The following is a 27,149-nucleotide window of genomic DNA, read 5'->3' on the forward strand; positions in this document are numbered from 1 at the left end:
GGAATGATCAAATTTGGCGGTGAAGTTTACAGCTAGATAAACTTGTATAGCGGCAATTATAATTTGGAGGACGAAATGAACCAGAAATTTGACTCGGGTGTGGAGCAAATTTGCCGAAATGAGGTGATCCTGTGGGGACGAGAATGTCTCAATTTTATCTACCAAAGTGCAATAAGTTTGCCAAAATTTGCAGAAATTTGACCTGTTTATGAATAAATTATAGCGGGTAAGTGCTGGGGTAAAAATGGAAATGATTAGCCAAGTAGTGTTGGTGATTAAAAAGGTGTTTCTGGATTTGGGAACAAAGTCGGATATTGCGGTAGTGTAGGCGTCGAGATCGAGGAATGGGGCAACAATAAAGGGCACGAAGATGACGGTAGTCAACGTGAGGAGGTAAATTGTTGGGGGTGATTTATACCAAGGCGGGGAATTTAGGAGAATTGGTGAATTTGTTTTTATTGAAATTGGAAAGTACCCGCAGAACTGTAAGATTCGGAAAGGGAAGACAGCTCCGTTTAATAAAGATGGGCGAGGGTTTGAAATATCGGTGGGAATTTGAGATGAAATTTTAGACCCCATTTTTGGGATTGAATTGGGAAATTAGGTAAGTTATCTATTTATGTAAAATGTTTAGTTATTCAAAGATAAGCCCCATTATTATAAGCGTTGTATTACATAGTAAGTACAGGATTTTCAAAGTATATGCAGTGAAATGAGAGGGGCGTCTGAGACTGTAACCATAAATGTATGTATTAATTGCAAATATATGTAGGTATCGTCTCATAGCTTAATGTTCGGTTAGGTGGATTAACAAGCACTTTATTTTATTCTCATCCTAATGAGAAACTACACTAATGAACAATTTAACAAATTACAATAACATGAAATACATAATTCAAGAAACGCAAACGGTTATTGAGAACGTAATTAATTTCGTCGTTAACTTGTACACTCTATATAATTTAGAAGCAGGGACAATGAAATTAACAAATTATAATTATCAAAAACCAACTGTAAAGTGTTTTTTTAATTTCATCACTATATGTATCTGTTCACCTAAGAAAAGTTATAAACTTACAAACTTAATATTTCTGGAAATTCGGATAAATTTAACATGCTTAATCGTCTGGGGTCAAACAATTAGACAATTAAGGTAGAAACCATCATATTGAGATTGAACACTATCTATCCATAGGCGCTAAAACACTCATCAATTTTAGATTCATTCTAGCAGTACACACTCTGCACTGCACAAAGTCATGAACAGCATCAAATATTGAGGCAGGCCTTACATAGTAACATTGTAAACTCCGTAGATTATGTAAACTTGCAAACTTTTGCAAACTTTACAAGCATTTCTAAGGAAAATTAGCATACACATTTTTGCAAACTTATTCAGGTCAAGTGTGTCTTTTTATTTTGTAAAATTATTTTACAACACTTACAGATTTTACGAGTTACCAATGACTCCATGAATTGCCCCATTTAGCTCCCCATTTACATAACCTTATGCTAATTAGTCATAGTTATTATTGCATACATATAATTCAATCCTTATAGGTTTAAACAACCTCAGGATAATTAACCAACACCGTTGTCAACCCGCTAATCACATTTTCCAAATATGCGGGGAATCCGTTATGTCGAACTGCCCTAATTGGCCCAACGCTCACCCCGAACGGTTTCAACGACCGCACAACTCTTTTCCACACTTTGAAATTCCCGCGCTCCGTGGACCTCTTCATCTCCAATCGGATCGTGACGCTGTCGTTGGTGATCTTCCCAGAAATGCTGAGAAACAGACAGGGAACGATCAACATCATTGCGAAGAATTGCCAGACGATGACCTGCTCAGGAATTGGAACTCGGTGAAGAAGTCGGATCGCCACGAAGCCCGAAGTTATTGTCATACAGCCGAAAAAGGCGACCTTTTCGGGGAGCATGTGTCTCGGGTAGGATTGATTGTGTAGATTGTTGATGATGTAGAGGTACGTGTAGTACTTTACTTTAGTGGGTAGTGCATCTCTGCAAGATCTTTAGGTAAGAAAATTTGCAGGTTTATTAATTTGATAATTAAAAAAGAACTTATCAATGGGTAACCAATTCCGTGGTGTTGCTGACTCTTAGTTTCGAACACTATTATAAATCTGGTATAGCTACGCTGGTATTGATTTCTTGGTATTAAAGCCGCTAATTCTTGGTGTTCAAGATTATACCGGTCCTTAAAAATTTGCTACTGATATAGTAAAATTTTAATACCGAGCTATTACATTAATTACATACTGCACGATATTACTTGTCGATACCACTTTGATAGAGGCATATGTTAATACCGCCTGGTATTATTTTAACAACCCAGATAACAGGTCGCTATGAATTCGCTTAGAGAATTCGCAGAGAATGTCGCGTTAAAACAGAGAACTCGAATTCTCTCAGATTTCGTTATTATTCTCGTATCGAATTCGCATCGAATTCGGTAATTATTCGTACCTAAATTCGATATTACGCTCATTTCAGAATTCGTAACGAATTAGACTCGAATTCTCAGAGAATTCTTCTATCGAATTCGAAACGACTTCACTATGAATTCTTAAACGAATTCGCTGTTATTGTAGTTAGGAATTCTCCCCGATTTCGATAGGAATTCTTCTTACAGGAATAGGAGACTATATACTGTTCGCCTTAAATCTCGAATTCGTAAATAATCCTTAGAGAATTCACTATGATTTCTCTCTTTCACGCTGTTATTATATTTTTAAGTAATTTTAGCTGCCACATTCAAATCTTTCCTCATGGGAAGGAGACGACTTTTTCAGTTGAGTGCTCGCCAAAAAAGAAGACTTGTAAAAAGACGCAGTGAAATTTTTGAGGAAAATTTAAATAGTGACCTAGTCCAGGCCGAAGGGGAAAACATTTATTTAGAACAAGTGTTCGAAGAAGATCTGGAAGAAATTGAAGTCGGAAGTAACACGAGTGAAGGAAGTTCAACTGAAACAATTAGCTCAGAAATCGAAGGTGAAATTGATACTTTCGATATTACATATAGTATCCAAAATTGGTCCCTTGAATTTAAAATTCCTCATAATGCAATCTCATTATGCAACACTCTAAAACATTTTAAAAATATGTTAATCTCAGATGCGGTAGCAGCTCACCCTAGGACTCCAAATTTTCCAGACGAGGGCACAGTTGACGAAGAAATACACAAATCTCTTAAGAACGTCGCAGATAGAGTTGGGAAGCGTATGAGGTACAAATATATACAATCGATAATAACTGTTGGAAAAGATTTTAGAAATAACATTAGTATATTTTCAATAGGAAGTGACTTAACATCGCGGCCAATTTCACTACCAGGGTCATCTGATTATTCAACTTATGTTTATTTTAATGTAAACAGTTATGTATATTACATGATATTTAGAATAAATAACATAAACTATAAGCTGGATTAACTCGAAATATAGGAGAAATCGTATCGATTTATTACTTAATTCGCAGTGAATTCGTATAGAAGTCGCATTAAATTCGTGGAGAAGTCGCATTGAATTCGTTTAGAAATCGTTATGAACTCCTACATATTCATCGAATTCAAGACGAAATCGCGAAGACTTACCGGCGAAATCGATATACGATTCTCCATCGATTCTCTGTCGAATCGGCGGACATTTCCCTTCGATATCTCCTCGAATTTATCTCGAAAGTTGGAAATTCGAGGCGAATTCGATATCGATATCAAAGCGAATGTAATATCGAAACATAAGAGAATTCAGAGCGAATTGTTATCTGGGAAGGGATTTCTAAGAGTGTATCATTTAACAAAGCTTTCTTGGACATGAAAATTAGTGATTTCTATCCATCTCACCTCAACAATTGAAGGGCGGTATGTTCGAAAAGTACCGCGCAGAGAAACCACGCCTGGAACAACGTCGTTGCAAAAATATTTATCGTCTTGGAATAGAGTTCCACCCCCAGAAATATCAAAAACGTTGATCGGCTACCATTCTCCGAGAACGCGTGGTACACGTATTGTGGTGAAGTCGGCTGGTTGAGGTAGACCAGATTGAGAAATATGGGACCCGTCACTGCACAAAAGACATTGACCTGAATGATCAGATTGGCCAACTTTTCAGATTTTTGGACTATTTCGGACCCCGCAAGAATTGACAGACCTTCAAAAATAAAATCAGTACACATTTGAGTAGATGATCAGCAAAATAGTATCACGGTTCCTGTCCCTTATTTTCCATGGTACTTTGTTTTGATGAACAGGGTTATGCAAATTCAAAATTTCCAAAAATCGGAGTACTTAAAATTTTAATGTACGGGAATTTTGTAGTTCAATTTTGATCAACAATTCTTGACAACTTTTCATCAGCAGAAGTATCGAAATTCCCATACAAATTAAAATTTTGATTAATCTGATTTTTTGAAATTTTGAACTTACATAACCCTGCTTACAAAAACTATCATAAAAAATAAAGTACAGAAACCCTGGTTAATATTTATGCAACTACGTTTCAATTTGCCTTCCAACATGACAATTTGTCGAAAGAAGTACACCTGCTCCCTCCTCTTGAGAAATGGGCCGTACATGCATTCACTGCACATGATGTAGCCCACCAGCATCATGACGAGCCAGTACTTGTCCATGACGCTGAATCCGGTGCATGCCCCCATCGACCACCCCTTTATTTGCCAGGTCAGGTATAAAATATATGGGGGAAAGTGGAGACAGTAAGCGCAGATACATAGCTTGGTTAGCAGAGAGGTCGTCGTGGTCAAAGTATTGCGCGTATCGTCCCATTCGAATGGAAAGAGGCGAGTTTTTCGCAGAAATATTATGACGGTTCGAATGTCTGAAATAATTTTGGCAGTGAACATTATAAAAAATTTAAATTGCCGTTAAACACAAAAGACGATTGTGTACGATTATGACTTTGTGATTGTATAAGTGTGAGTATTTATTACGTCGCGATTTTAGCTAATCCGATAATATATACATAATTTTGGAATTGATGTCACTGAAATAAAGTACATGCATATTTCAGATATTATGATAAATCTGTATTGACTCTGCTTAGATAAACAAGAGATGTTTGTGAATACATTGTTGGAGATGGACATTTTCCACAGGTTGAATCTAGGGCATGTTAGCTCCGAGAAAACAGTAAATAGCATGAATAACTAATTATAACGTCAAAATATTCTATGATCATGTACTATACATATTTGCATCTTATGTAAATAGGTATGTAGTACATAAGTTCAGGGCTAACCTACATACATATATACTCGATATTCTGGTCTTAGTACATACTTACCTATGTCCCCACTTCTAGCTAAGCTTCTAAGACTAAAATACTTTGAATTGTTATAAATGGCTGCATGAAATTGATTAATCCAAATTGGGTATACCGATACATATGTGTCATGCAAGTTAAATTCAACAGAATTACATATTAATTAACTGATGTTACTGGGTACAGTCCTAACCCTTGTCGACTCTAGACCTTTAGCAGACAAATAGTGACACGAATAGATTTTTTCTGGATACATACATAGTTACATAATTCTTTATATATCTATATCTTGATGACAATTACAGTCGAGAGGTCATGATTTGCGTCATGTAATGACAAAATTCTCATAATGCGCCTTGACTCGATCGAGTCTCTGGTATAGATATGTACGTATCTGTGCAGGTACATGTACTTACATACCTAAGGATAAGTGCATGTGGAGGCACTTATGTACATACAGCAGCGTATAGATATCCAAGATTCCCTTTATGACAATCGAGATGATTTGCACTAATTTTGCAGTGCCAGGTCAACCCCGCATGACACGCAGCTGAATTAACAACCTTCCTTTAATTCCAAATAACGATTTCTTTTTAAGATTCAATAAAATTAGAGTGATAAGTTTGATATGAAATTGAAAAAGTAGTGGTTTCAAAATTTCTGAATAAATATACACATTTTTACATATGTAACTCATTGACATATGCAGATCGATACAAGTAGAATACTCAAATAGTTGAATTGACTTATTTTTAAGATAATTAGCGAGCTATAATCAGACTATGTAATCACATAGTTAGCTTCGTACTCCACCTGCTACGTCTGAGTCCCTAAACTGGGCCAGGACGATTAAGAGCGTCATTAAGATGGACAATGTCTGAAAACAAAACGATTTTTTAATAGAGACGAACAAAATGAACTAAGCACGTAAATATTTGGCGTACATTCGCGGCAACGTCTCATTTACCAACGACCAATTTACGGAAAATAATTTGCAATAACATTTGTTGGAAATTGTGCAAATTTACAGCTTCCCAACAAAAAGTTATGCGAAATGTCACAAACTTCCGAAACCCTCGCAAAATTACATATGCTGATGCACACGCTCAATTTTGGAAATTTTCGAAGTTTACCGTAAGTACACCTATTACATTGATTTCATAACATCCCAACTTACCGAAAGAATAAAACCTTTCCCAAGTACAAAGAAATTTTTCGGAGTGATCCTCAACTTGCAAGTGGTCACTTTATCCCGGAAGTTTCGAATCTGTCGATTTTATAAAAACTTCAATTAGATAAACCTACTAAATCCCCAGCATAAAATTAACCAACTTGACAGCTCAATTCGTCCTCGCGTCTATAATTATCTCCCAATTGGCACAAAATCTTCACCAATTGCGTCCTCGCCACCTCCAAATTTTCTCCGTCATTTCCATACAAGTACAAAACATAAAATGACATCACTGTCGTCGCGAAAGTTGTCGCCGCATTCCCAAAATCCCCCAATTTAATTGAAACAATGGCAAAATACGTACTTCACAAGACATAAATTAGGTTGTACGCCACATCCAAGAATATCCTGAGTCCAACTTGGTCATTGTAATGGTCCACCAAGGAAATAAGGACGTCATACGACTTGGAAATTTGCGAAATTTTTTGCACTGTTAACACATTACATTCTACTTGTCCCCTAATTGCATGGACACCAGCGGTATACAGCTTGATAAACACGCTTAACCAGATGCAGAGACAACAATGAAAAAAGTTGAAATAAATCCAAAAAAATCCTCCGATTGCGAGAGAAACAGGATTTTTGCGGAACGTTTCCGAAATGACGGTGGGTTTTGAAAATTTGAAAATTGTGACAAAAAATAAATCCGAGAAACAAATCGTGCCTAGTAAAAAACAAAATAAGGCGACATTGCGGAAAAACGATTTGGAAATTTCCTTTCTTAAATTCGTGACAATTTCGAGGTTCCACGTGGCAAGCGAGATAAGATTAAATTTATCACATTGATAAGTCCAAAATCCAAGGGTTTTATTTATGCTGACCAAACCGTAGATTCTGTTACCGATTGTATTGATAAAGGAACAGGAGGAGAATACGACAAAATGGTCTCCTTATCCAACTCGTCTCGCAGTACGACACACATTTATAGTTTATGTATTTAAAACTAAATTATGATTCACTTCCCCCACCTTGTTTCCATGGGACCACCCAAAACCTCCCCCAATCCCACATTATCAGTTGAAAATTTACTCCTCACTTGGGCAAAATGGCCCCTTTTTGGCGTTCAATTTAACGGATATCTTCCCCTCTCCGTAACAAAAAACGGTATAGAATCTCACACGCCCCCAAATATAAAATCACCCCCACACAGTAAATCATTATTCTTCAAACTATCCGGAATTTCCTTCATCTCCCAAATTTCCGTGATCACTGCCTTCATAGTTTTCATGGTCGGCTGGAGAAATGCCGATCTAGACGACGAATTCAACAAAGGACACGGCGTTCTCTCCAATTTCAACAAAGTCTCGTCCGACTTCGTAATAAGAATTAAGCATTTCTCCAGCCGACCATGAAAACTATGAAAGCAGTGATCACGGAAATTTGGGAGATGAAGGAAATTCCGGATAGTTTGAAGAATAATGATTTACTGTGTGGGGGTGATTTTATATTTGGGGGCGTGTGAGATTCTATACCGTTTTTTGTTACGGAGAGGGGAAGATATCCGTTAAATTGAACGCCAAAAAGGGGCCATTTTGCCCAAGTGAGGAGTAAATTTTCAACTGATAATGTGGGATTGGGGGAGGTTTTGGGTGGTCCCATGGAAACAAGGTGGGGGAAGTGAATCATAATTTAGTTTTAAATACATAAACTATAAATGTGTGTCGTACTGCGAGACGAGTTGGATAAGGAGACCATTTTGTTCAGAATGTTTTCAACTGTCAGAGGATTCAATTAAGTAATGACTTTGTGTTTGGGTGTCACCTTTTTCACATATGTTTGAATAAGTTCCCCATTATGTGAAAACATTGGCGTATTTATTCAATTAACTATTATTATAATTATTTAATCAACGCGTGAAAAGTTGCAGAAAGTCATTCAGTAATAATGATGTACATTCGTATGCATCATGCATACGTAATTCATGTACATATGTACGCAGATATGTACATAAGTACATTGTACATATGTACATATGTATGTATGTAGACAGACGTGCATTTGCCAGATCAGCTATGCATTATGAGCGTGGGTCAGTATATGTAATCTTGATAAGTGGCGACGAAATTCGCTACTCGTTCGTCAAGAAACTTAACCCCAACGGTTCCGGTTTTCGCCCCCCCCCCACTTTCCCGGCACCCGCGGTTGCACAGTTGCACAAGAAATCTGGTACACAAAGACAACAGTATTACACATTGTAGGACAATTGAAAAAAAAACAATTAGTTCAAAAAACAATGTTCAGAAAAACATCCATTCTGTCATAGGTCCTTTCCTCAAGTACATAATTAAATGTAATACTTATGACTTTCAATGCATTTTAACTGAAAGCTTGCCACTCTACATACTTACATAACTATCTTACACATGATCCTCTAAAACCGACCATTGTTTGAAAAGAAAGTTTATAAATAAAACGGGTTACAAAGGTATATTCCTGTCAGTCACAAATATCCTAAAGTTAGTCAACTTTGGAACAAAAAGTACAAAGCTATTTAAACTGGCATTATCTCCAACAATGAGAACTTTAGCGTTGGTGATATTATTTATGGGCGTGATGGTTTTGCTCGCAGAGGCGTATTTTGGTAAGAAAACATGAAATATGAATAAATTAATAATAAAAAATCTGTAGAAAAATTAATTGCAAACGTGAAAGTAATTTTTAATCTAACTTTGCAGCCGACGAAGAGGACAACTATTTCGGGGGAGTACCGCGGAGGGTCCGACGTCATCACTACTACCATGGCGATGTCATTTTCACTCCCCATGGACCCTTGTTCGGATATCGATATGGCCCGCGTAATTCGGGGAAGCAGTGTTAGATAGTCGAGATTCATTCTATGGAACAAATTATCTAATAAAACATCGCGATTCTATACACGAAAACAATAATCACAGTACTACACACATATTAATAATAAGCCCAGACTCGGGCTAAAAACAGGAATGGAGTCGTTTAAAATCAATTTGATAAACAATTTTTGCGTATCATTTTACGTTCTGGAGAAGAAATTCTAAGGAAAAATTATCTGGATAGAAATTCTATTTTTGTAAAAATAAAGTAATCCCAATTGACCTTATGTTATTATCATTGTAATTACACACAAGTATTTATAGATAATTTTCACTTTTGTGCTTTTAGATATAACTAATTGGAGGTATCAAAGTATGCAAGGTCCTGTACATGCAATCCGTTTTTTAAATAAAGATATTTAGATTTATAAAATAAATGATTTGTTTACGAGTATATTTTGATTACCAAAAATCTTTATTCAATATGTTTGATGAAGGTGACTGAGCAATTGCAAGATAAAGTTAGGTACCTTATCCCCGAATACTGCAGAGATTTTTGATTAGGGTTGCCATCCGATCGGATAGGATAGGATAAAAATAATTTTTATCCGATCGGATAAATCCAGTGTTCGGATAATCCGAGTCGGATAATTTCAGAAATATTATCCTATCCTATCCGATATCCGTCGGATATCCGACGGATAGGATAATCAAATTAATTAGCAAAATAAATACACATTTTTCAAATAATGCCAACAATTGTCGGGTATTCGATTTACATATGCTCTCCGTAAATTATGTCAAGTGCATTGAGCACAGTCTGAACTACTAAGGGAGTTGTAGGAATTAGAAGTGATACATATTTATGTATTTGACAAACGTCTTTTTGTAAGTCTCCACTTTTCTTTATTAGTTTAAATAAGTATGATACGCAGTATGTAATCAGGTTAATTTATCACAATGTCAATATTCAAGTTAATTACTTTAAAGCACCCACAGAACTAGATTGATTCTCTAAGCAATGGGAAAATAATCTTATATATTACCACAAAGGGAACCGTTTGGTGTCTGACATGGTAATGACTTTACATCTGCTTACTTTACTAAGATTTTCTGAAATTACTTAAATATATCCATGGATGAAAATGAAATACAATTGGAGATGGAATATTTACTTTACTTTCGCACATACAACGTGTCCAAATTACACTTAACTCGTCATTTTAAATTATCCGATATCCGTCGGATATCCGACGGACAACATCGGATAATCCGAGTCGGATAATTTGAAAAAATTATCCTATCCGACGGATATCCGAATCGTATTTTTCCTTATCCTATCCGACATTATCCGATCCTATCCGATCGGATAGGATAATCTCGGATAAAAACGGCAACCCTATTTTTGATTATGAATATGTACATACATACATATTGACATATTGAGACTATTTGAATACACACCAAGTAATTCATTTCGGTGAGACCACAAAAACTTTCTATTTTTAAGTAAATTATTGTATTATTGTAATTATGTAATATTTATAATTGAACAACCACCAGAAAACCATAAATTAATTTCAATGACACTTATGCAATGCTTTTGTAATATGGTTTGTTGCTGCATTGTAGTATAAATATTTACACGCATATTTATAAATTTCTACTCAGAAACCTAAATGTACATGATTTTATTTTCATATGAATAGATATAATATGAAAATTGTTTAAAAGTACAATCATCAGAAACTACAGCGACTTTAAATCTCTGCCCACTCCATCCGTCAGCGTGATCATGTTAGTGAAATCGCACCAGATACTCGTTTTCACTGTGCTTCGTGTTTACCAGTTTTAAAAATCTGTGAAGTTTGATGTTTACTCGATCAAGGAGTTCCTGCTGATGCATGAAATCTGAATAAATTGCAGTTAAAGTTGCTACATTATGCTTATTTCGACAGTGATATTTTTTATACGTTCCAGACTTCCAGAGTTGAATAAATTTCGGCATTGTTTTTATTTGAGAAATGGATTTTTTATATTTTACCAAATTAATACATCTTATTGTGCAATGAGAACAGCAATAGCGACATGAAAAATAAAATATACGAGAAGAACATTTCCACGAGATACGATTACGAGAATATTACATTGCAAAATTCATAAAGATATATTTATCAAATAGCAATATCATTTTTTAGTAAGACTCATTATGGACTAAAAAAATATTCCCGAAGAACTTTTGAGTATGCATCAAGATGTCTAACTTGCAAAGCGAAGTCTAAATACAATCACAGGAACACTTGCCAATTAAAATTTTCTAAAAGCCTTTCATATTATTGTTCCATTTGACACTTTGTATGCTTATACATACATTATTTACATAAAAAGATGTATGCATGCATACTAAAAGTGAAGTTGGGTCATACATACATATCTTTACGTTTTACAAATGACATTATCCATCCCGGTGTACTTTGAATTGAATCCCTGCTACACGTGCTGACTTTGCATGCAGTGTAAATGACCTTGAAATTTGTACGATATCTGGGGACGAAAGTTGATATTAGTTCGTCAAGGGCCATACCACGTTGAATGCACCAGTTCTCGTCCGATCACTGAAGTTAAGCAACGTCCGGCCCGGTTAGTACTTAGATGGGTGACCGCTTGGGAATCCCGGGTGCCCTTGGCGTCTTTTTTTTGCTTCATTTTATAGTGCATTGTAAGTTGTATTATTTAATATGTGAATTAGTACATGAATATGATAATAAGTATGTAATAAGTAGCAAATAGTTCATTATAACGGTTTTAATACATTTTTATATTGGCAAGAAGATTATACAAAAATACTTATAGCAAACTCCGTCCGCATTAATACATAAGTAAAAGAGCGTATTGAGCAGATATCTTACAAATCACGTGTCTACCTCGTGGAGCAGTTTGGTGGCCAAAAGGCAAAAACTGACCCCACCGCCAATTCTCTATTGTCTAAAAGCCAAGCGAGTCTGCACTTTTCGAGAGATTCCGTCGTCGCAGAGGTGCACACGCTGCTGTAGAAAAGAAGATAATTTTGTTGTACTGTTTTTTTATCAACTGTTTAAAACTATGTACATATGTCGAAATTAGTACAATTTTTACAAAGTTATTTTGTATGGGCAATTATAGACTTCGAAATTGATGTGTATTATGTATGGAATTTTGTATTTTTATTGATCGTGATATTTGATGCAATCCATGATTTTTGGGCTTTATGTATATGTATACTTTATAAATACATATGGAAATTTAATTAAGGAATTTGTAATAATTGTTGAGGAAACTGTGGAAAATGATTCACTTTGCTTTGAACCCGATTGGAATCTTGATGAGCTCGTTACGTTAGGAAATTTGTACAAACATATTTTGCATAGATATCTGTTTGATATCTTTTGTGTATTTAGTGAAAACCACCTAAAAATAAGCTTAAACGTTCTCAAAGAATTAAACAACTTTTACATTGCATACGCATTAAACAAGGCGGATTTAATGCATACGCATAATTTCTATTATATTTACTTCAACAAATAAATATTTATGTCAATGTCATACATGAACTACTCAAGAGATAATTTTCCAAGGGTAAAAGTTCCTCGTAAAATCTATGCAGGTGTTCAACGTACCTTTTTTGTTTGCCAGAAAGCGGAGAAAGGATTAGCCCCGCGAGCACGCCTTACCCTTTTCTCATGCATGGCTGCCGTATTTTCAGGTCAGCCAAAAACTTGCAAGAAAATTTTCCATACAGATAAATATCTATAATCTATTGGAGATGTAATGTACGAAGCTTGAGTTAGTTTGTAATAAGAAATATTATATTTCAGAACACTAAATTTTAAAAACTTCGACCTATCTTTGAAATATATTCATGTAGGCCATCAGTATAAGCAGAATCGAATGGTAACGAAGATTGCAACTTATGTATATTTAGGTACAACCATCAATATGGCGCACATACTATATACATACATAATATATGTATTTGTAGGGAACAATTAATCAGGCCCACGGCGAGGCAAATGGTCCGAAACGCATATAATTTGTTGTTGTATTCACCTAAAATTATAAATCATGAGATGAACATTGATGTAGCATATTATTTTACTACACGATGATAACCTCTTGTTTCTCCCTTTTAAGCAAGCCTCACCTCAGTTTTTTTAAGAATTAGTTTATTTTATTTTGCAAAAGTCTACAAAATTATTTTACAACATCTACGAACTTTACAAAGTTACCAAAACAATCACGGCGTGAATTGTCTCATTATAAAATCTAAATAAATGATAAATCACATTACACAAATTTTCAGGCGAACCCGTCCCCCCAGCCGATTCCGACTCGGACTCTGCCCCCAATCCGCTAAAGTGTTCCATTTGTTTCAAAAAATTCGGCACCGTTGATACAAAAGAGCGTCATTTTCGACACATGCACGACGAAACCTTTACCCGTTTACCGTGTCCCGCTGACGATTGTGACCTCTCCTTCAAGCGGAGGGATCACCTACACCGTCACTTAAAAAGGAAACATCCCACCGTCCCTTTTTTCACCATGGGCAGCAGGAGCCGACCCGTCCGCAAGGACGATTTCGAAAACATTGGCGACAGAATCCCGTGCCCGGTCGCCACCTGTGAGAAAACTTACTCACGCACGGACCACCTCAACATCCACATCCGGACCACACATCCTGACACGCCGGTAATAAAGGGGTCGAAAAAAGGGAAAAAATACGGATCAAAAGTGCCGGAAACGAAACCGTGTCCCGTTTGTGAGAAAGAGATAAAATCCTCTCGATTGAAGGAACACATGGAAACACACGCGAGCGGGGTCAGTTTTTAGCAGGAGCCGCGGAAGCGTGGGGGTATAGATAGGGACAGTCCCTTTGATTATCGATGTTCACATAATCACATCATCTCCCAATGGTATTGAAACCCCTTCCTTCCCTATGTTACGATGTTGATGTCCCCACTATGTCCCTCCGCTATGTCCTGCCGGCCAATCATTTTTATGCAAATATAATATATTTCCGAAAAGTAACATTTCATAAACTTCTTCCTCTCCCTCTTAGAAAACCCACCTGTGCAACACGTGCGGAAAACTCTTCCGGACCATGAAATCCCTTCGCAACCATTTGAAGACTTGTGTCAAGTAACTGACGACGATGCATAACATAATCTGACATCATATTTGAATTTAAAAAATGTTGAATAAAACTAAATAAAACATGTAAAAAAAACTTTATACTTTTACTTGTGGATCTTTTTTAGTTGATTTTTTTAGTTATATACAATATACATTCCTACGCAAAATAAGATGTATAAAAAATATTACCATTCTTCATAAACCTCTCTGAAAATGAATTCAGAAATAAGTCAGTCTTCAGGTAAGCATACATCGAATATTTATGAACAGTAAAATAATTTACCAAGTACATATGTATTGGTATCTGCTGCATAGAAGGTCTAAATGTGAATAGGTACATATGTACATATGTTATAAATATATGAAAGTCTTGGGAATTTTTTTGCTTAGGATTAGTTGACCTGAAACTGGTCGGAATTTTTTCCATCGACTGGACAGAAATAGAAGTCCTAGAAAAGTTGTATATACCCTCCACATTCCACCGGAATTTTCCCATGCTTCACTCCATCCCAACTAAGGGTTTCCATTTTAGCACAATTTTACGAAATCTCCCTCCACTCGCGTTTTACACTCCTCCAAGTCACCAACAAACAACGTCTTAAAAATATTTCGCGTAACGTTGAGATATTTTGTGCCCGAATAAACCCAAACATCTATTTAAAATAGAAAGGATGTCGTTTTACAGTGTCGAAGACATCACGCCGACCCTCGATACGACCGATATCCCGGTCGACCTGCTGTACGAGGATTTCGATCCCAATCAAAACTTGGACTGGGTCGACGAACTACCAAAATTAGGTAAGTCATTTTTCAGTATCAGTTATGTTACATACGTCGGATATGAATGAAAAATGACTTTTTCCATTTATTGACCTACAGTCGCCAAACCTTCTGAGAATGTTTATGGTCACTAGTAGGTCACGTAGGTCAAAGCATATTTTCTCATATTGGTCATATTTTCGGGTTTTAGGACATACTCATATTCCCGATCATATTTTTGGGTTTTTTCGTTCATTTTATCATTTTTGGCCAAATTCTAAGATTTAGCAACCAAATCGACAGAAAATGACAAAAAATTCAGTTTTCTCGCAGCCTGCATATAATGGAATTCGTGGCATGGGCGACCTGACAAAATATAAAAATTTCAAATACTTCATTTCATTTCGTTAAATTTATGTAAATAAGTAAGACCTTCTTACCTCGATTATCCGATTTGTCTGCAATTTTCAAAATTAACCAACTGCCACAGCAAGATCGGTTTAATTGGTTACTTTTTGTTTTGTGTCCATTGATAAGTACGTTTGAAAACTTAATACTATGTATAAACTACTAGTGCATTACAAAATTAGCAAATTTCCTTAAATTACCTTTGGAACCAAACTTTTTACTGCGCCGATCGCAAGATTGATTGGTTAAAATATTCAATTATCCGTAAAGGACGTTTTCACTTAAAAAAATCGCTACAAATTTACAATTGCGAATTTTGCTTACAACGCGATTGAACTTTTTTAATACCGGAAGCACTTTCTTCAAGAAATAAATTACAAATGTTTGGGAATGTTGTTAAAACTATGATATCATAATTTCTCATTTCGACCACTTCCAGAACCGCAAAGAGTGCAAATCACTGCACCTCCCCCTCCACAGTACGATCCGGACATGGTCCCCATCAGCCCACCCGCAACACCTGACCCCCGCCGTTCCGCCGCCCCTCCTGCACAACCCAAGACGATCAGCGCGATACAGGCTTTGGTCATGAGGAGGCAACGAGCTGCAGCCGGTCCCACGGTTCAAGCCGCCCAGGCCAGCGTCCCCCCGGGATCACAAGTGCCGGCCGGAAATGGGCACGGTTCTGGAGTCAGGCCCCCAGCATTCATTGGTAAGGCTAATTTTCTGTTATTTTTCGAAAAAATGTGAATTTTTAATTGTGTAATGGGGGATTAGTTTTCTTAATGAACCATCAAATTCGTGCAGCAATGACAATATATACGTACTGAACATATAGATATGTACATATGTATTGTCATTGTGTTTATAGTGGTACATTTATTCAGCGGTATATATGTACATACATGTACTACCGGTATTTAATTGGTAAATGGTGGGAAAATGACACTTTTGCATCACTTTTGGACTTTTTACAACTTTTTAGCACTTTTTACCACACTTTATGAGGTGTTAAAAAGTGTCAAATTGTCAAAAATTGATAAAATGGTAAAAATGATGAAATGTGAAAAATTGATAAAATGGTAAAAATCGGCAAAAAAATGGTAAATAATGGTAAACTTTATACCACTGCGGTAAAAATCACCCCACATGGTAAATTAAAAAAAACGATTCATATACATATTATAAAAGATAATCCCTTAATTACACAATTTTTGCAAAATAATTATTTCAAATTGCATCCACTAATAAATATTTTGTAATTTTCTTCTACCAGGGTACTCTGGGTTTACCCTTCAGGACAACTCTAGGACTTCAATCGCGCATCAGCCGATTGCCTATGTCCCATTGACACCGCCCCCACAACCGGAAAGCCCGTCTGAACAAGACGTCATGTGGATGTTGGGCCTACCTCAACAAAATAATACCTCCAGCTAAATTAATAACAATGCGATGGTGTGAAGTGTAAAACGATCCGATTTTGGTGAAATTTTGAGTCCCGAGAGTTAAAGTCAACACAATAAATGTTCTTGACGCAATTTGTGCGATGGTTCGAATTTGTAAAAATATTTGAGGGCAAAGTTGAAAATTTATAAATTTTTACCTCAAATATTTTGAAAAATTTTAACCATTTACAGAAACATTGGTTGTGCTGACTTTGTGGAACTGCATAATTTCAAAATTTCAACAAAATTAGAGTGTTACACTTCACACCATCGCATTCCAATATTTCGGTGATACATCATTCGTGAAGATGATCACATTAATATAACCTGAATATTCATAATAAATCTAGTATGTACATGTATGTATGACATACATATACATACTATATACAAATATAAAGAACGTCCGGGAATGAATGGGAATGCGCGCTCTAGCGAGTATATTGACAAATCAATAAACCCGCGAACTATAATAATTTAAATTTCTGAAAGCCCACTTCATTAGGGTCAATTTGGTATATCACTCTTAAATTTCAAAAATGGATAAGGGTAGAAGAAGCTTGTTTGAAAGGGAGCTGTTAGCAAAACGAGTGATGGAGTTCTACAACACGACAGCCAACCGAGACTCCAAGGTGACCTGGAACTTTTTTAAGCAGGAAGGAATTCCAAGTTCAAATGTGTATTCCTACATAAAAAAGTTCAAGGATTCCGAAAATGTGCAATTCAAGAAGCCAGCTGGTCGTCCGGCGAAGCTAGCGACCACTCGAGTGAAAAATAGAATTGAAAAAATTTTCAAAACCAAGCCATCAACGTCAGTAGCTGTAGCTGCCAGGAAAGTCAAAATTTCCAAAAGCTACCTGGGGGAAATTAAGGTCCATAAATTAGGAATCAAAGCAAGGACCAAAAAACCTGCACCAAATTACAAGCCCGTACAAGAAAGTCGGATCAAGGATTGCTGTCAAAAATTGTTGAAGAAAATGCGTGGAAAAGTAGTGATCCTGGATGACGAAACGTATGTTCCGGTTGACCCTTCAAATCTTCCAGGGCGTCATTTTTTTCATAGCTCGGATCCCTCTGAAGTGGCTTATGAAGAAAAAGTACGAAAAAAAGACAAATTTCCAAAGAAATATTGCATTTGGCAATGCATCTCCAGTCACGGACATGTATCAGACCCGGTAGTTCTCGAAGGGAATATCAATCAAGATATTTATCTGAAAAATTGCGTCAAGGCTGGATTGGAAGCATTTATTAATAGGTTTCACAAAAATGATAAAGTTTTGTTTTGGCCTGACCTCGCCACTTGTCACTATGCAAAGAAAGTGACCGAGTACCTCAGAAAGAAAAATATTGATTTCGTACCAAAAGATATCAACCCACCTAATGTACCCCAACTCCGCCCAATCGAAAAATTCTGGGCACGTTCTAAGTCAGTATACTCCCGGCTTCAAGATGTGCCTGACACCTTTCGAAAATTCAAAGGACGATGGAAGAAAATCACCTCGGAAGTGGCAAAAACTTCGGGAAAAAATTTAATGAAAAATCTTCGCAAGAAAATCGAACTAGTCGCCAACGGGGGTGTGGCGGCCTTAGCTATTAATTAAATTATGTAGGTACGTATTTGGTATTATACATATGCAAAAAGTTTAAAATTCCGATAACTCATTGTGATTTTATGACCACATTTTCAGACCATTCCCATTCATTCCCGGACGTTCTTTATGTACATATCTGTACAGTAAAGACATATTTTTATTTTATTTATTTTTTACTTTAATCTATATTAAATATCTATATTATTATCAATATTATATCTATTTAAGTTTTTTTAAAATATCAGATAGGGCCCATTTTTGTGCGGCGCTGGTCGCCTATCTTTTTAAAACATTCTTTTATGAATGATATATATGTAAAAAATTTTACTCTGCGAATACAATTTATACTCCTATGAATAAAATTACAAGAAATTAATATGAAAATTTTATATGGCACATATTAAAATTCACTTCAGCATTTTATCGTGAAAAAATTCATTTTTATCAAAATTTTACGACACGTCTTAAGTTACAAAAATTATATAAAAAGTCGTCTCATTCATGAAAATTGAGACTAAATCTCACTTTCACTCATATCCGCGAATAGCTCATTTTCATAGGACATCCTTTTACAGTGTAAATACAAAATAATTTCAATTTTAAATTAAACCTTGCTTGTTATTTACAAATTGTAATTGTTAATTGTTGACACATTGCGTTAAATAATTCGATTTCCAATGAACCTTCGACATCCAATCTTCTCTAAGGTATGTGCATGCAAGAAATGACTTAAATATTAATTGTATTATTTTATTATTTGTGCTGCATACTAAATTACAAATCGTGCCTTCTCTCACAATTTACAGGTGGATCCAGATAAACCTAACTTTAATTAAGGTGAGCTAAAAGTTTTGGAAAATATGGTAGCGTTCCTTAATTTAAATTTCCATTATTCATGATCACCAACTTTGAACTTGCAAGGCAAGGGCGAATTTTTTACGGCTTTAACTTCAAAGTGAAATTATTTACATCAAAACAGAAAACGTTGCAAACAAGAAACCTACAGTTTGGAAATTGCAATAATTTTAATTTTACAGTATTTCGTATTTATGTAATGCTTAATTCTCAGAGAGCGATAAAAATACAAAATTTCGTTCCATTTGCAGATTCATTAAAAAGTAAATAACGTGTCATTTTATTATAATTTAAGTTTATGATAACCAATTCGTCCATAATTACAAATTTAATATGCATATATATGTAGCGTTGGTTATAATACTTCTATGAATTTAATTATTTTTTATGCATAGACTGAAAGGGGAATCCATGGCGACGACGACGATCCCCTCCATGTCGCCATTTGGCGAATGTTGTTCCCTCTGCCTTACCCAATTGTCCATCCCCCCGACGAAACAGGCTTCCTTGCCGCCCACCTTTCTTCGCCAGCTCGTCGACCTGGTCGGTTTCGACGTGGCGCTCCCACTCTGCGACGGTTGTCATGGCGACGTCACCTCCGTCATTGATATTATTCGACAACTTGACAAACTACAGAAGGCGTTAAGTCGCGGAGTGGAGGGTGTAAGGGAGAAGAAGAAAGTTAAGACGGGTGGGTCTAGTTATTTGTCGCTTGTTACTTTTAATGACAGTAACTTAATGTCTATTATGTTAATTTTTGTACTACTTTAGAATTGGTCGCATAAACGGCATAAACGGTGGGGAGGACATGTCTTCCGGAGCAACAACATGGCTTACTCCACCAGAAGTGAAGATGGAGCAAGAAGAAATTGAAGAATGGATTACACCCGAAATTCCTTCAGAGGGAATCATGGCATCGCATCCCCCTCCGACCATGGGACATTTTTTAAAACCTTTCTCCCCCGCAGGGATGACGTCACGGCAAGATGAAAATTACCAAAAACAAGATGGTGACCAACAAGACCACAAGATTAGTAACGACGAGACAGAATCTTCTTCTGGTGACGATGACGACGAAAGTGGCGTCGATGAAGTCAGCCCTCCCGAATCACCATCCGACAAAAAGCCACCAACGATATCCACTCCTCGTCAGGGGACGCAAAAACGATCAAGCGTGACAAGAAATTTCGGACTATTGGACGAATTAATTACTACTCTATCGGTAATTTTTTTTACGTTTCCAATATTTGGTTTTCAACTGATTTTGATATATATGTAAAAGTATTCAGACTTAAAAACTAACTTTTTTGGCTAATTAATACATATAATTTTGTTAGTTAAAGCCACCACTCTTCCAATGCAACGCGTGCATGAAAAAATTCAAAACCAAGGGTCACATTAAATACCACGAATTTTGTGGGAATGCTGATAGTGAAAAGCCGTTCAAGTGTGACCAGTGCGACAAAGGATTTATTAGCAAATCCCACTATGAATATCACCTGAGAACCCATACCGGTAATTATTGTAGTCTAAGTATGAATTATCGCAAAATGTTCCTGAAATTGTAAAATAAATGCTTTAAACAAATTCTTAAACTTTTTAGGTGAAAAGCCGTACGCCTGCTCCGAGTGTGACCAAAGTTTCAACCAAATGGGCAGACTTACGCAGCACATGTGTAATTCTCACGGTGGAGAAAAACGTTACGTTTGTGATACATGTGGAGCTGGATTTACAACAAGACAAAGACTGCAAGCCCACGATGTGACCCACACTAGAGAAAGGCCCTTCTCCTGCAAACACTGCGACAAAACGTATGGTGATGGGGCGAGCTTACGCAGACATTTGATCACTCACACAGGTAAATTTTGCTTTAAAATTTTAATTTTTCTTTAAATTTTGTGTAGTCACGTGGCACGTCAACTAAATAAGTAAACGCTTCGCTTCGTAAATATCTTCGCAACTTTCGGATGTTTGCGAAGAATTGCGATGCGACAAGAAATTAGATTGCTGTATTTTTTGCTAAAAAATATGCGACACAAAAAGACATCTATTATCGCAGTAAACAATGTTTCGCAAACTTGTCATCCAGAAAATTGTCATTTCTCCGGTTATGTACCTAGTTTCATGCAAAATAAGCCGACACCGATTTCGCAAAGTTAATTTATGAAGCAAAGTTTCTGACTGACGGGAATAAATTCCCACAGTTTCTTTCAAATTTTCTCCATTTTTTGAAATTTCATTCTTGTTTATTAAAAAACATACAGGTGAGCGACCCCACGTGTGCAGTCATTGTGGAAAAAGCTTTCAACACAAGGATACGTTGGACGCTCACATGAGAACGCATTCGGATGTGCGGCCCTTTGCATGCGATCAATGTACGGCAGCTTTCCATGACAAGAGGGATCTCCAGAGGCACGCTCTTACTCATACGGGTATGCAAAAAACCTTGCCAGGTTTTTTCGATTTTGAAAAAACGGTTTCCAACTTTGTAAAACTGCTTTCCGATTTCCCTAAGCTTCGTTCGTTTTAGTATTTTCCAATGAAAAACCGGTTTACTAAAATTTACCAAGGTCGAAATAATGGAAAACCGGTGTTCAAAATGTTCCGATTTTGAATACCACGAATAATACGAGTTAAAATATATCATTTGTTCATATTTTTACTTTTAAAGGTGAACGTCCTTTCAAATGCGACTTTTGCGCAGGGGAATTTCGCCGAAAGGACGGTCTTCTACGTCACATGAAGAGCATCCATAAGGAAAAAGTGATGCCGTAATGAAACGATGCTCAATTTACGAGATATGCGAAGGTTGTCCTCGAGTACGCTCATTATTTCAAAAATTAATTCTTCATTGATTGTTAAATTGTTTTGTTTATTCTCACAAAGAAAATAAGAATATACAAGGAATATGTATGTAAATTTATTGCATCCTATTGTCACTTTCGCGGTGATAAACAAGTAATTTAACTACTTGTTTACTTACTACGTAATACGTAGTAATTCGCTTCAATCGACGAGTAACGTTATGCGAGCAGAAAATTGAATGCTTTCCTCTTTGGACTCGTCTCCGGAAGTGACTGTACCAATTTTCTTGCAATAACGGCAATAACTCCGCTGACGACAAGCAGGGCACCTAACAAACTATGAAAGACAGCGAATTTTACAATTTATTGTACAAATTATTACGGTACACATTGCTACCTAATCCAATCCGGCGGAAGTCCGATAAGAATCCATTGCCACCCGAAGGTAAAAACTACCTCGGACGTTTTAATTAATCTACAAAAAATTTATGTTTATTCAAGTATTTTAATTGCCTAAATTTTGAAGCCAAGAACTTTGATGACATATTTTACAAAATTTTTAATAAAAAAGTGAACTTGCATTTTTAGTGTTTCTTTTTGTAAAATTTTGGCAACTCGATTACTAATTTTTTAGCCACAAATCTCCGAAGTTTACGCAGTTTTACAAAATTACGCATACATAAATTGCATCATCATTTCGTTTAATTCAAATATTCTGTTACCCAACAATACCAGCCTCCTCAACTTGTAGTCCGAGAACTAAGAACAAATTCCCTACGGCCCACGCCACCCCGATCGTGGACATGATGCCAATATCCTCCCAACTCGTTTGGTTCGTGGTAAATTCCTCCAATGTGTTGAAGACCACGGCGAGCACGATACTTTCCACGGAAGCCCAAACATACAAGGTGAAGTTGAGCATGGCATGGTGAACAATTTGCAGCCATCGCACCACCACGATCACCACGGTGATCATTATCATGGCGAAGGACGCTATGGCAACACCAATCTACATTTAGGCAATTATGCTGGATTAATTTTAAGCAATTATACATATGTGAATGGTTAAAAAAACTGTAACTTCTGCTTGTCCATGTGCACTACTCAAATGTACGCATTTTTTAATCAGCAACGTCAATAAAGAGCTTAACTGTTTCGTCATTATATTCTGCATAATCACGTCAATTTTATTTTGGATTTCTGCATTGCTACGATTTTTTGACACATTTTTGGAATTCTTCTAACCGGCAATTCCGGCATTTATAAAACCACCCCCACCCAAATCCACCCCCACCCCCACCCCCATCCACCCCCACAATTTTTATGGGGCAACGTGAGATACCTTGGGGCAAAGTGAGATTCTATTTCATATTGGGGTATCGTTCGTAATTAGCGAGCGGAGCGAGCAGGTTAGGTTAGATCAACTAGGTACGCGGAAAGCCTGGAAGGCTGAGCTAGCAAACCTAGCTAGCTAGGCTAGATAGAACCTAGGTAGCTAGGGTAACTAGAACCTAGGTAGCTAGGCTAGATAGAACCTAGGTAGCACTTCTAGCTAGCTAACCTAGGTAGCCTTGCCAGCTAGCAGAGCTACCTAGGTTAGCTAGCTAGAAGTGCTACCTAGGTTCTATCTAGCCTAGCTACCTAGGTTCTAGCTACCCTAGCTACCTAGGTGCTAGGTTCGCTCGCTAATTACGAACGATACCCCAATATGAAATAGAATCTCACTTTGCCCCAAGGTATCTCACGTTGCCCCATAAAAATTGTGGGGGTGGATGGGGGTGGGGTCGTTGAGGGTGGGGGTGGGGGTGGATGGGGGTGGGGGTGGATGGGGGTGGGGTGGGGGTGGGGGTGGATTTGATGGGGGTGGGGGTGGATTTGGGTGGGGGTGGGGGTGGATTTGGGTGGGGGTGGGGGTGGTTTTATAAATGCCGGGCAATTCACGCTGGTCTTGGTACCATAATACTTAAAATACGTAAATGCTGTAAACTTACAAATAAGTATTTGCAAAATTTTGTAAAGAAAACTAGATAAAATTTTTTTATAAAGTTACTCAGATCAAGGGCGTCTTTCCATTTTGTTAAAGTTTGTAAAATTAGTTTACAAAAAAGTTTATGAATTTTACTACTTACAAATGACTGCGTGCATTGCCTCTATAAATATTTATGATTTGACATTAAATCGTACCACTGTTTCCTGATCGAAATCATCCTTCCCGGTCAGGATTGGCGGTCTTGTCATGACACCAATACCGATCATGGCCATAATTGCGGCCAACGTAGGGACAACGCCACACCCTTCGCCCAGACACAACCACCCCGCGAAATGGACCGTAATGACAGAAGCGGCCAAAATCGTTCGCATATCTCCGACAGAAATATACTGAAGTGACCAGATGACCACAAAGGGAATTATGCTGCTGGCAAAGGTGCGAATCTGAATAAAAATTTGCAGACAAATAAATTATGTACAAATTAAACTGGATCAATTCTAAATACTGTATTAAAGGTGAATAGTGATTGAAGTCCAATTGCATCATTCTGACGAGCAAATAATTGCGATGCTTTAGATATTATGCTAATTAGCACTAAAAAATTGAGAATTATTTAATGACCTATAAAAGCTAATCATTAAACGAACAGTTTCGTGGGTGCGAAAAAAAATTGTGATTTTATTCATATTTATTTTTTTTACAGATTTTCATTTCTCCTGATATCCGCAATGATATCGGAAAATTACATTTCCGAATAACATGAAACTTTTTGGAAATTAAAAAAATCGAAAATGTAGATGTGCACTAAACTTACCGCCACAAAGAAAATTGCCGTTTTATTTTTCCTCCACGGTGTGAGTCCCACCATTAATGAAGTAGGCGAAGCGATCCCATGCACAAGAAACGGTACAAAGAACAGCGTGGCTACTGGAAATGTGACCACCCCGACGGTGAAGGGGTGCCACTTTGCGGCACTTCTTTTCAGCAAAGTAGACGCCAAGGAGAATGCCCCCGTGGAGAGGAGGACGTACACCACGCCCAAGCCGGCCCATCCCTTGCGCTGCTGGTCGTCCTCCTTTTTCTCAGCGATCGTGGATGGTTGCATCATCATGTCGGATTTATATTTCACGGACGAACGATAATCGAACCACGGGGGGTTGGAGGAAACTGAAAAAAATCTGATAGATTTGTAGTTCCGTGAGTTTAATGAGGCAGTAAATCGCCATATTACTGCTGGTTTTTATTAATACTTAATTTTAGAAATATTAGAGCGTGATGGAATGTCTGGTTATTAGGGCAACTCACGTCACGCCTTATACTTATACTTATACATATATATTTATGAATTTATCATCCTTGCGAGCGATGATTATTTTCGTTTGCGAATTTGTGGAAACTACTTGGATAAAAGGTATCCTGCTTTTTTGCAAATGTACATATGTATATATGAAGTTCAATCATGCTTAAAATGACAGGTTTTCATTTTCATGACAAAGAAATTGTGCGTACCACTTCAACCGAATTTGACGTGACTGCCCCACTGGGTGACAAAATTATGCATGATAGCATCAACCTGGAAATATTAATGATGCTCGCCTACTGTTTTATGAAATAAAAGAGCTAAATAAAATCATAATGAGTTTACTAGAAGAGAAAAGTGGATGATATCATCAGTCATGAGTTAATTGTGTATGTAAGGTGGTTAATTATTTATTTAACTACTGCCAGATCTACGTACATCACTCACGAATGATTTGTGTTGTCACCATTGTAATTATTTATGTACAAACATAATTAAAAAATCTGTACCCATATTTGGACTGGTACACGCTTAAAAATTATTACCCTAAAAGGAGTAAAATATAACTAAATGTATGTATGTATCTTTATTGCATAAATATCCAGTAGCTCTTGCAAGTCACAATCACATTTAGTTACATATTTTAGTCAAATTTTTGATTTTAATAATTGTGATAGTAGTCAGGGGAGTAGAGGGAAAACCAGACTATGGTGGCCAGTCTGGAAAACCTCTACCTGAACTGGAAAGGTTGCCCAGTTCACCATTCGGCCCTGACTACCTGTAAACCCAGGTTCGACCAGTGAATGACAGAGATTATAAGCGATTTGCATATCGGAAAATGGTGACATCCAAATGAGTAAGCGCCGCGCTGGCAGGGACACGACGGGTATTAGGCTGGAGTGGAGCATTTATGGACCACAAACTTACCAAAGACCCATTTCAGGGTTCGGCCTAAGTGACCCCATAAAGGGGCCATGATACACCCCACAAACTAACCCCTCCCATCGCAGCACATGACAAAGTCATGGGAACCCCGTAGACCTAGCCCAGCCGCCCCCACCAGCACTGCGCACACTCACTCTTCCGCCGACCACCCCCACATGTTCACCACCCCAATTTATCAAACAAAGGTCTTACCTGGGGGAGCTCCTCTAAGGCGTAGATCCTCCCGTGCACAGAGTCCGGTGAGATCCATCTTCGCCTGATGGCTCAGCTTGTCGTTGCTGGGACGGGTGTGGCAGGGGGTGTCACCAGGCACGCAGGTGGGGGGTGTGAGTGGACGAGGCTCACATGGCGAAGAGGCCTTAGGACACACTTTGCTAGCCCTGGCACACCCGCGACCCAGATGGAAGAGAATCCAGATGCAGAGCGAGAGGGAGACACGTTGTGCACGGTTGGAAGTCAAAGAGGAACTCCAAAATATAACTAAATATAAACGTAAAAGTGACTTTACCCGATTTGGGGTATACAGCCACAACATAGCAATAAAGTAACGGTAGTTACC

At 37.2% G+C, this 27,149-nt stretch overlaps 3 protein-coding genes, 1 long non-coding RNA gene and 1 other non-coding gene across 5 annotated transcripts; 3 read left to right on the top strand and 2 right to left on the bottom strand.

Annotated features, from left to right (window-relative positions):
* The first annotated feature begins 2,242 nt into the window (after positions 1 to 2,242).
* On the top strand, positions 2,243 to 3,444 carry LOC110843318. Its single transcript, XM_035852012.1, has 3 exons — positions 2,243 to 3,015; positions 3,139 to 3,250; positions 3,322 to 3,444. The coding sequence occupies exons 1-3, from the start codon at positions 2,793 to 2,795 to the stop codon at positions 3,326 to 3,328; spliced, it is 342 nt and encodes a 113-aa protein (XP_035707905.1). The 5' UTR covers positions 2,243 to 2,792; the 3' UTR covers positions 3,329 to 3,444.
* A 1,535-nt stretch (positions 3,445 to 4,979) lies between these two features.
* On the bottom strand, positions 4,980 to 7,418 carry LOC118435735. The gene is made up of 3 exons (XR_004834975.1): positions 6,839 to 7,418; positions 6,481 to 6,570; positions 4,980 to 6,180 (listed from the first exon to the last, which is right to left on the bottom strand). It is a non-coding gene; the product is annotated as an uncharacterized LOC118435735 (long non-coding RNA).
* A 4,475-nt stretch (positions 7,419 to 11,893) lies between these two features.
* LOC118435977 lies at positions 11,894 to 12,012 on the top strand. The gene has a single exon (XR_004835093.1). It is a non-coding gene; the product is annotated as a 5S ribosomal RNA (ribosomal RNA).
* A 7,227-nt stretch (positions 12,013 to 19,239) lies between these two features.
* On the top strand, positions 19,240 to 22,936 carry LOC110849748 (gastrula zinc finger protein XlCGF8.2DB). The gene is made up of 8 exons (XM_022097187.2): positions 19,240 to 19,403; positions 19,503 to 19,533; positions 19,947 to 20,242; positions 20,323 to 20,773; positions 20,889 to 21,066; positions 21,155 to 21,409; positions 21,816 to 21,983; positions 22,223 to 22,936. The coding sequence occupies exons 4-8, from the start codon at positions 20,360 to 20,362 to the stop codon at positions 22,324 to 22,326; spliced, it is 1,119 nt and encodes a 372-aa protein (XP_021952879.1). The 5' UTR covers positions 19,240 to 19,403; positions 19,503 to 19,533; positions 19,947 to 20,242; positions 20,323 to 20,359; the 3' UTR covers positions 22,327 to 22,936.
* On the bottom strand, positions 22,575 to 25,456 carry LOC110850343 (solute carrier family 35 member G1). The gene is made up of 5 exons (XM_022097777.1): positions 25,160 to 25,456; positions 24,540 to 24,788; positions 23,078 to 23,364; positions 22,753 to 22,830; positions 22,575 to 22,692 (listed from the first exon to the last, which is right to left on the bottom strand). The coding sequence occupies exons 1-5, from the start codon at positions 25,454 to 25,456 to the stop codon at positions 22,575 to 22,577; spliced, it is 1,029 nt and encodes a 342-aa protein (XP_021953469.1).
* Between the last annotated feature and the right edge of the window lie 1,693 nt (positions 25,457 to 27,149).

Source organism: Folsomia candida, unplaced genomic scaffold (assembly GCF_002217175.1).
Source record: "Folsomia candida strain VU population unplaced genomic scaffold, ASM221717v1 Fcan01_Sc005, whole genome shotgun sequence".
Lineage (NCBI taxonomy): Eukaryota > Metazoa > Arthropoda > Collembola > Entomobryomorpha > Isotomidae > Folsomia > Folsomia candida.

What these genes read in the sequence shown, in the direction of transcription:
- LOC110849748 (XM_022097187.2), top strand. Translation starts at nt 20,360, where the DNA reads ATGTCTTCCGGAGCAACAACATGGCTTACTCCACCAGAAGTGAAGATG. An exon ending in TCACCTGAGAACCCATACCG is followed by an intron (nt 21,067 to 21,154) that starts GTAATTATTGTA and finishes TAAACTTTTTAG; the next exon opens with GTGAAAAGCCGTACGCCTGC. An exon ending in GCACGCTCTTACTCATACGG is followed by an intron (nt 21,984 to 22,222) that starts GTATGCAAAAAA and finishes TTACTTTTAAAG; the next exon opens with GTGAACGTCCTTTCAAATGC.
- LOC110843318 (XM_035852012.1), top strand. Translation starts at nt 2,793, where the DNA reads ATGGGAAGGAGACGACTTTTTCAGTTGAGTGCTCGCCAAAAAAGAAGA. An exon ending in AATTAGCTCAGAAATCGAAG is followed by an intron (nt 3,016 to 3,138) that starts GTGAAATTGATA and finishes TGTTAATCTCAG; the next exon opens with ATGCGGTAGCAGCTCACCCT.
- LOC110850343 (XM_022097777.1), bottom strand. Translation starts at nt 25,456, where the DNA reads ATGATGATGCAACCATCCACGATCGCTGAGAAAAAGGAGGACGACCAG. An exon ending in CGGCAATTTTCTTTGTGGCG is followed by an intron (nt 24,789 to 25,159) that starts GTAAGTTTAGTG and finishes ATTTTTATTCAG; the next exon opens with ATTCGCACCTTTGCCAGCAG. An exon ending in GAGGAGGCTGGTATTGTTGG is followed by an intron (nt 22,831 to 23,077) that starts GTAACAGAATAT and finishes AATTTTTTGTAG; the next exon opens with ATTAATTAAAACGTCCGAGG.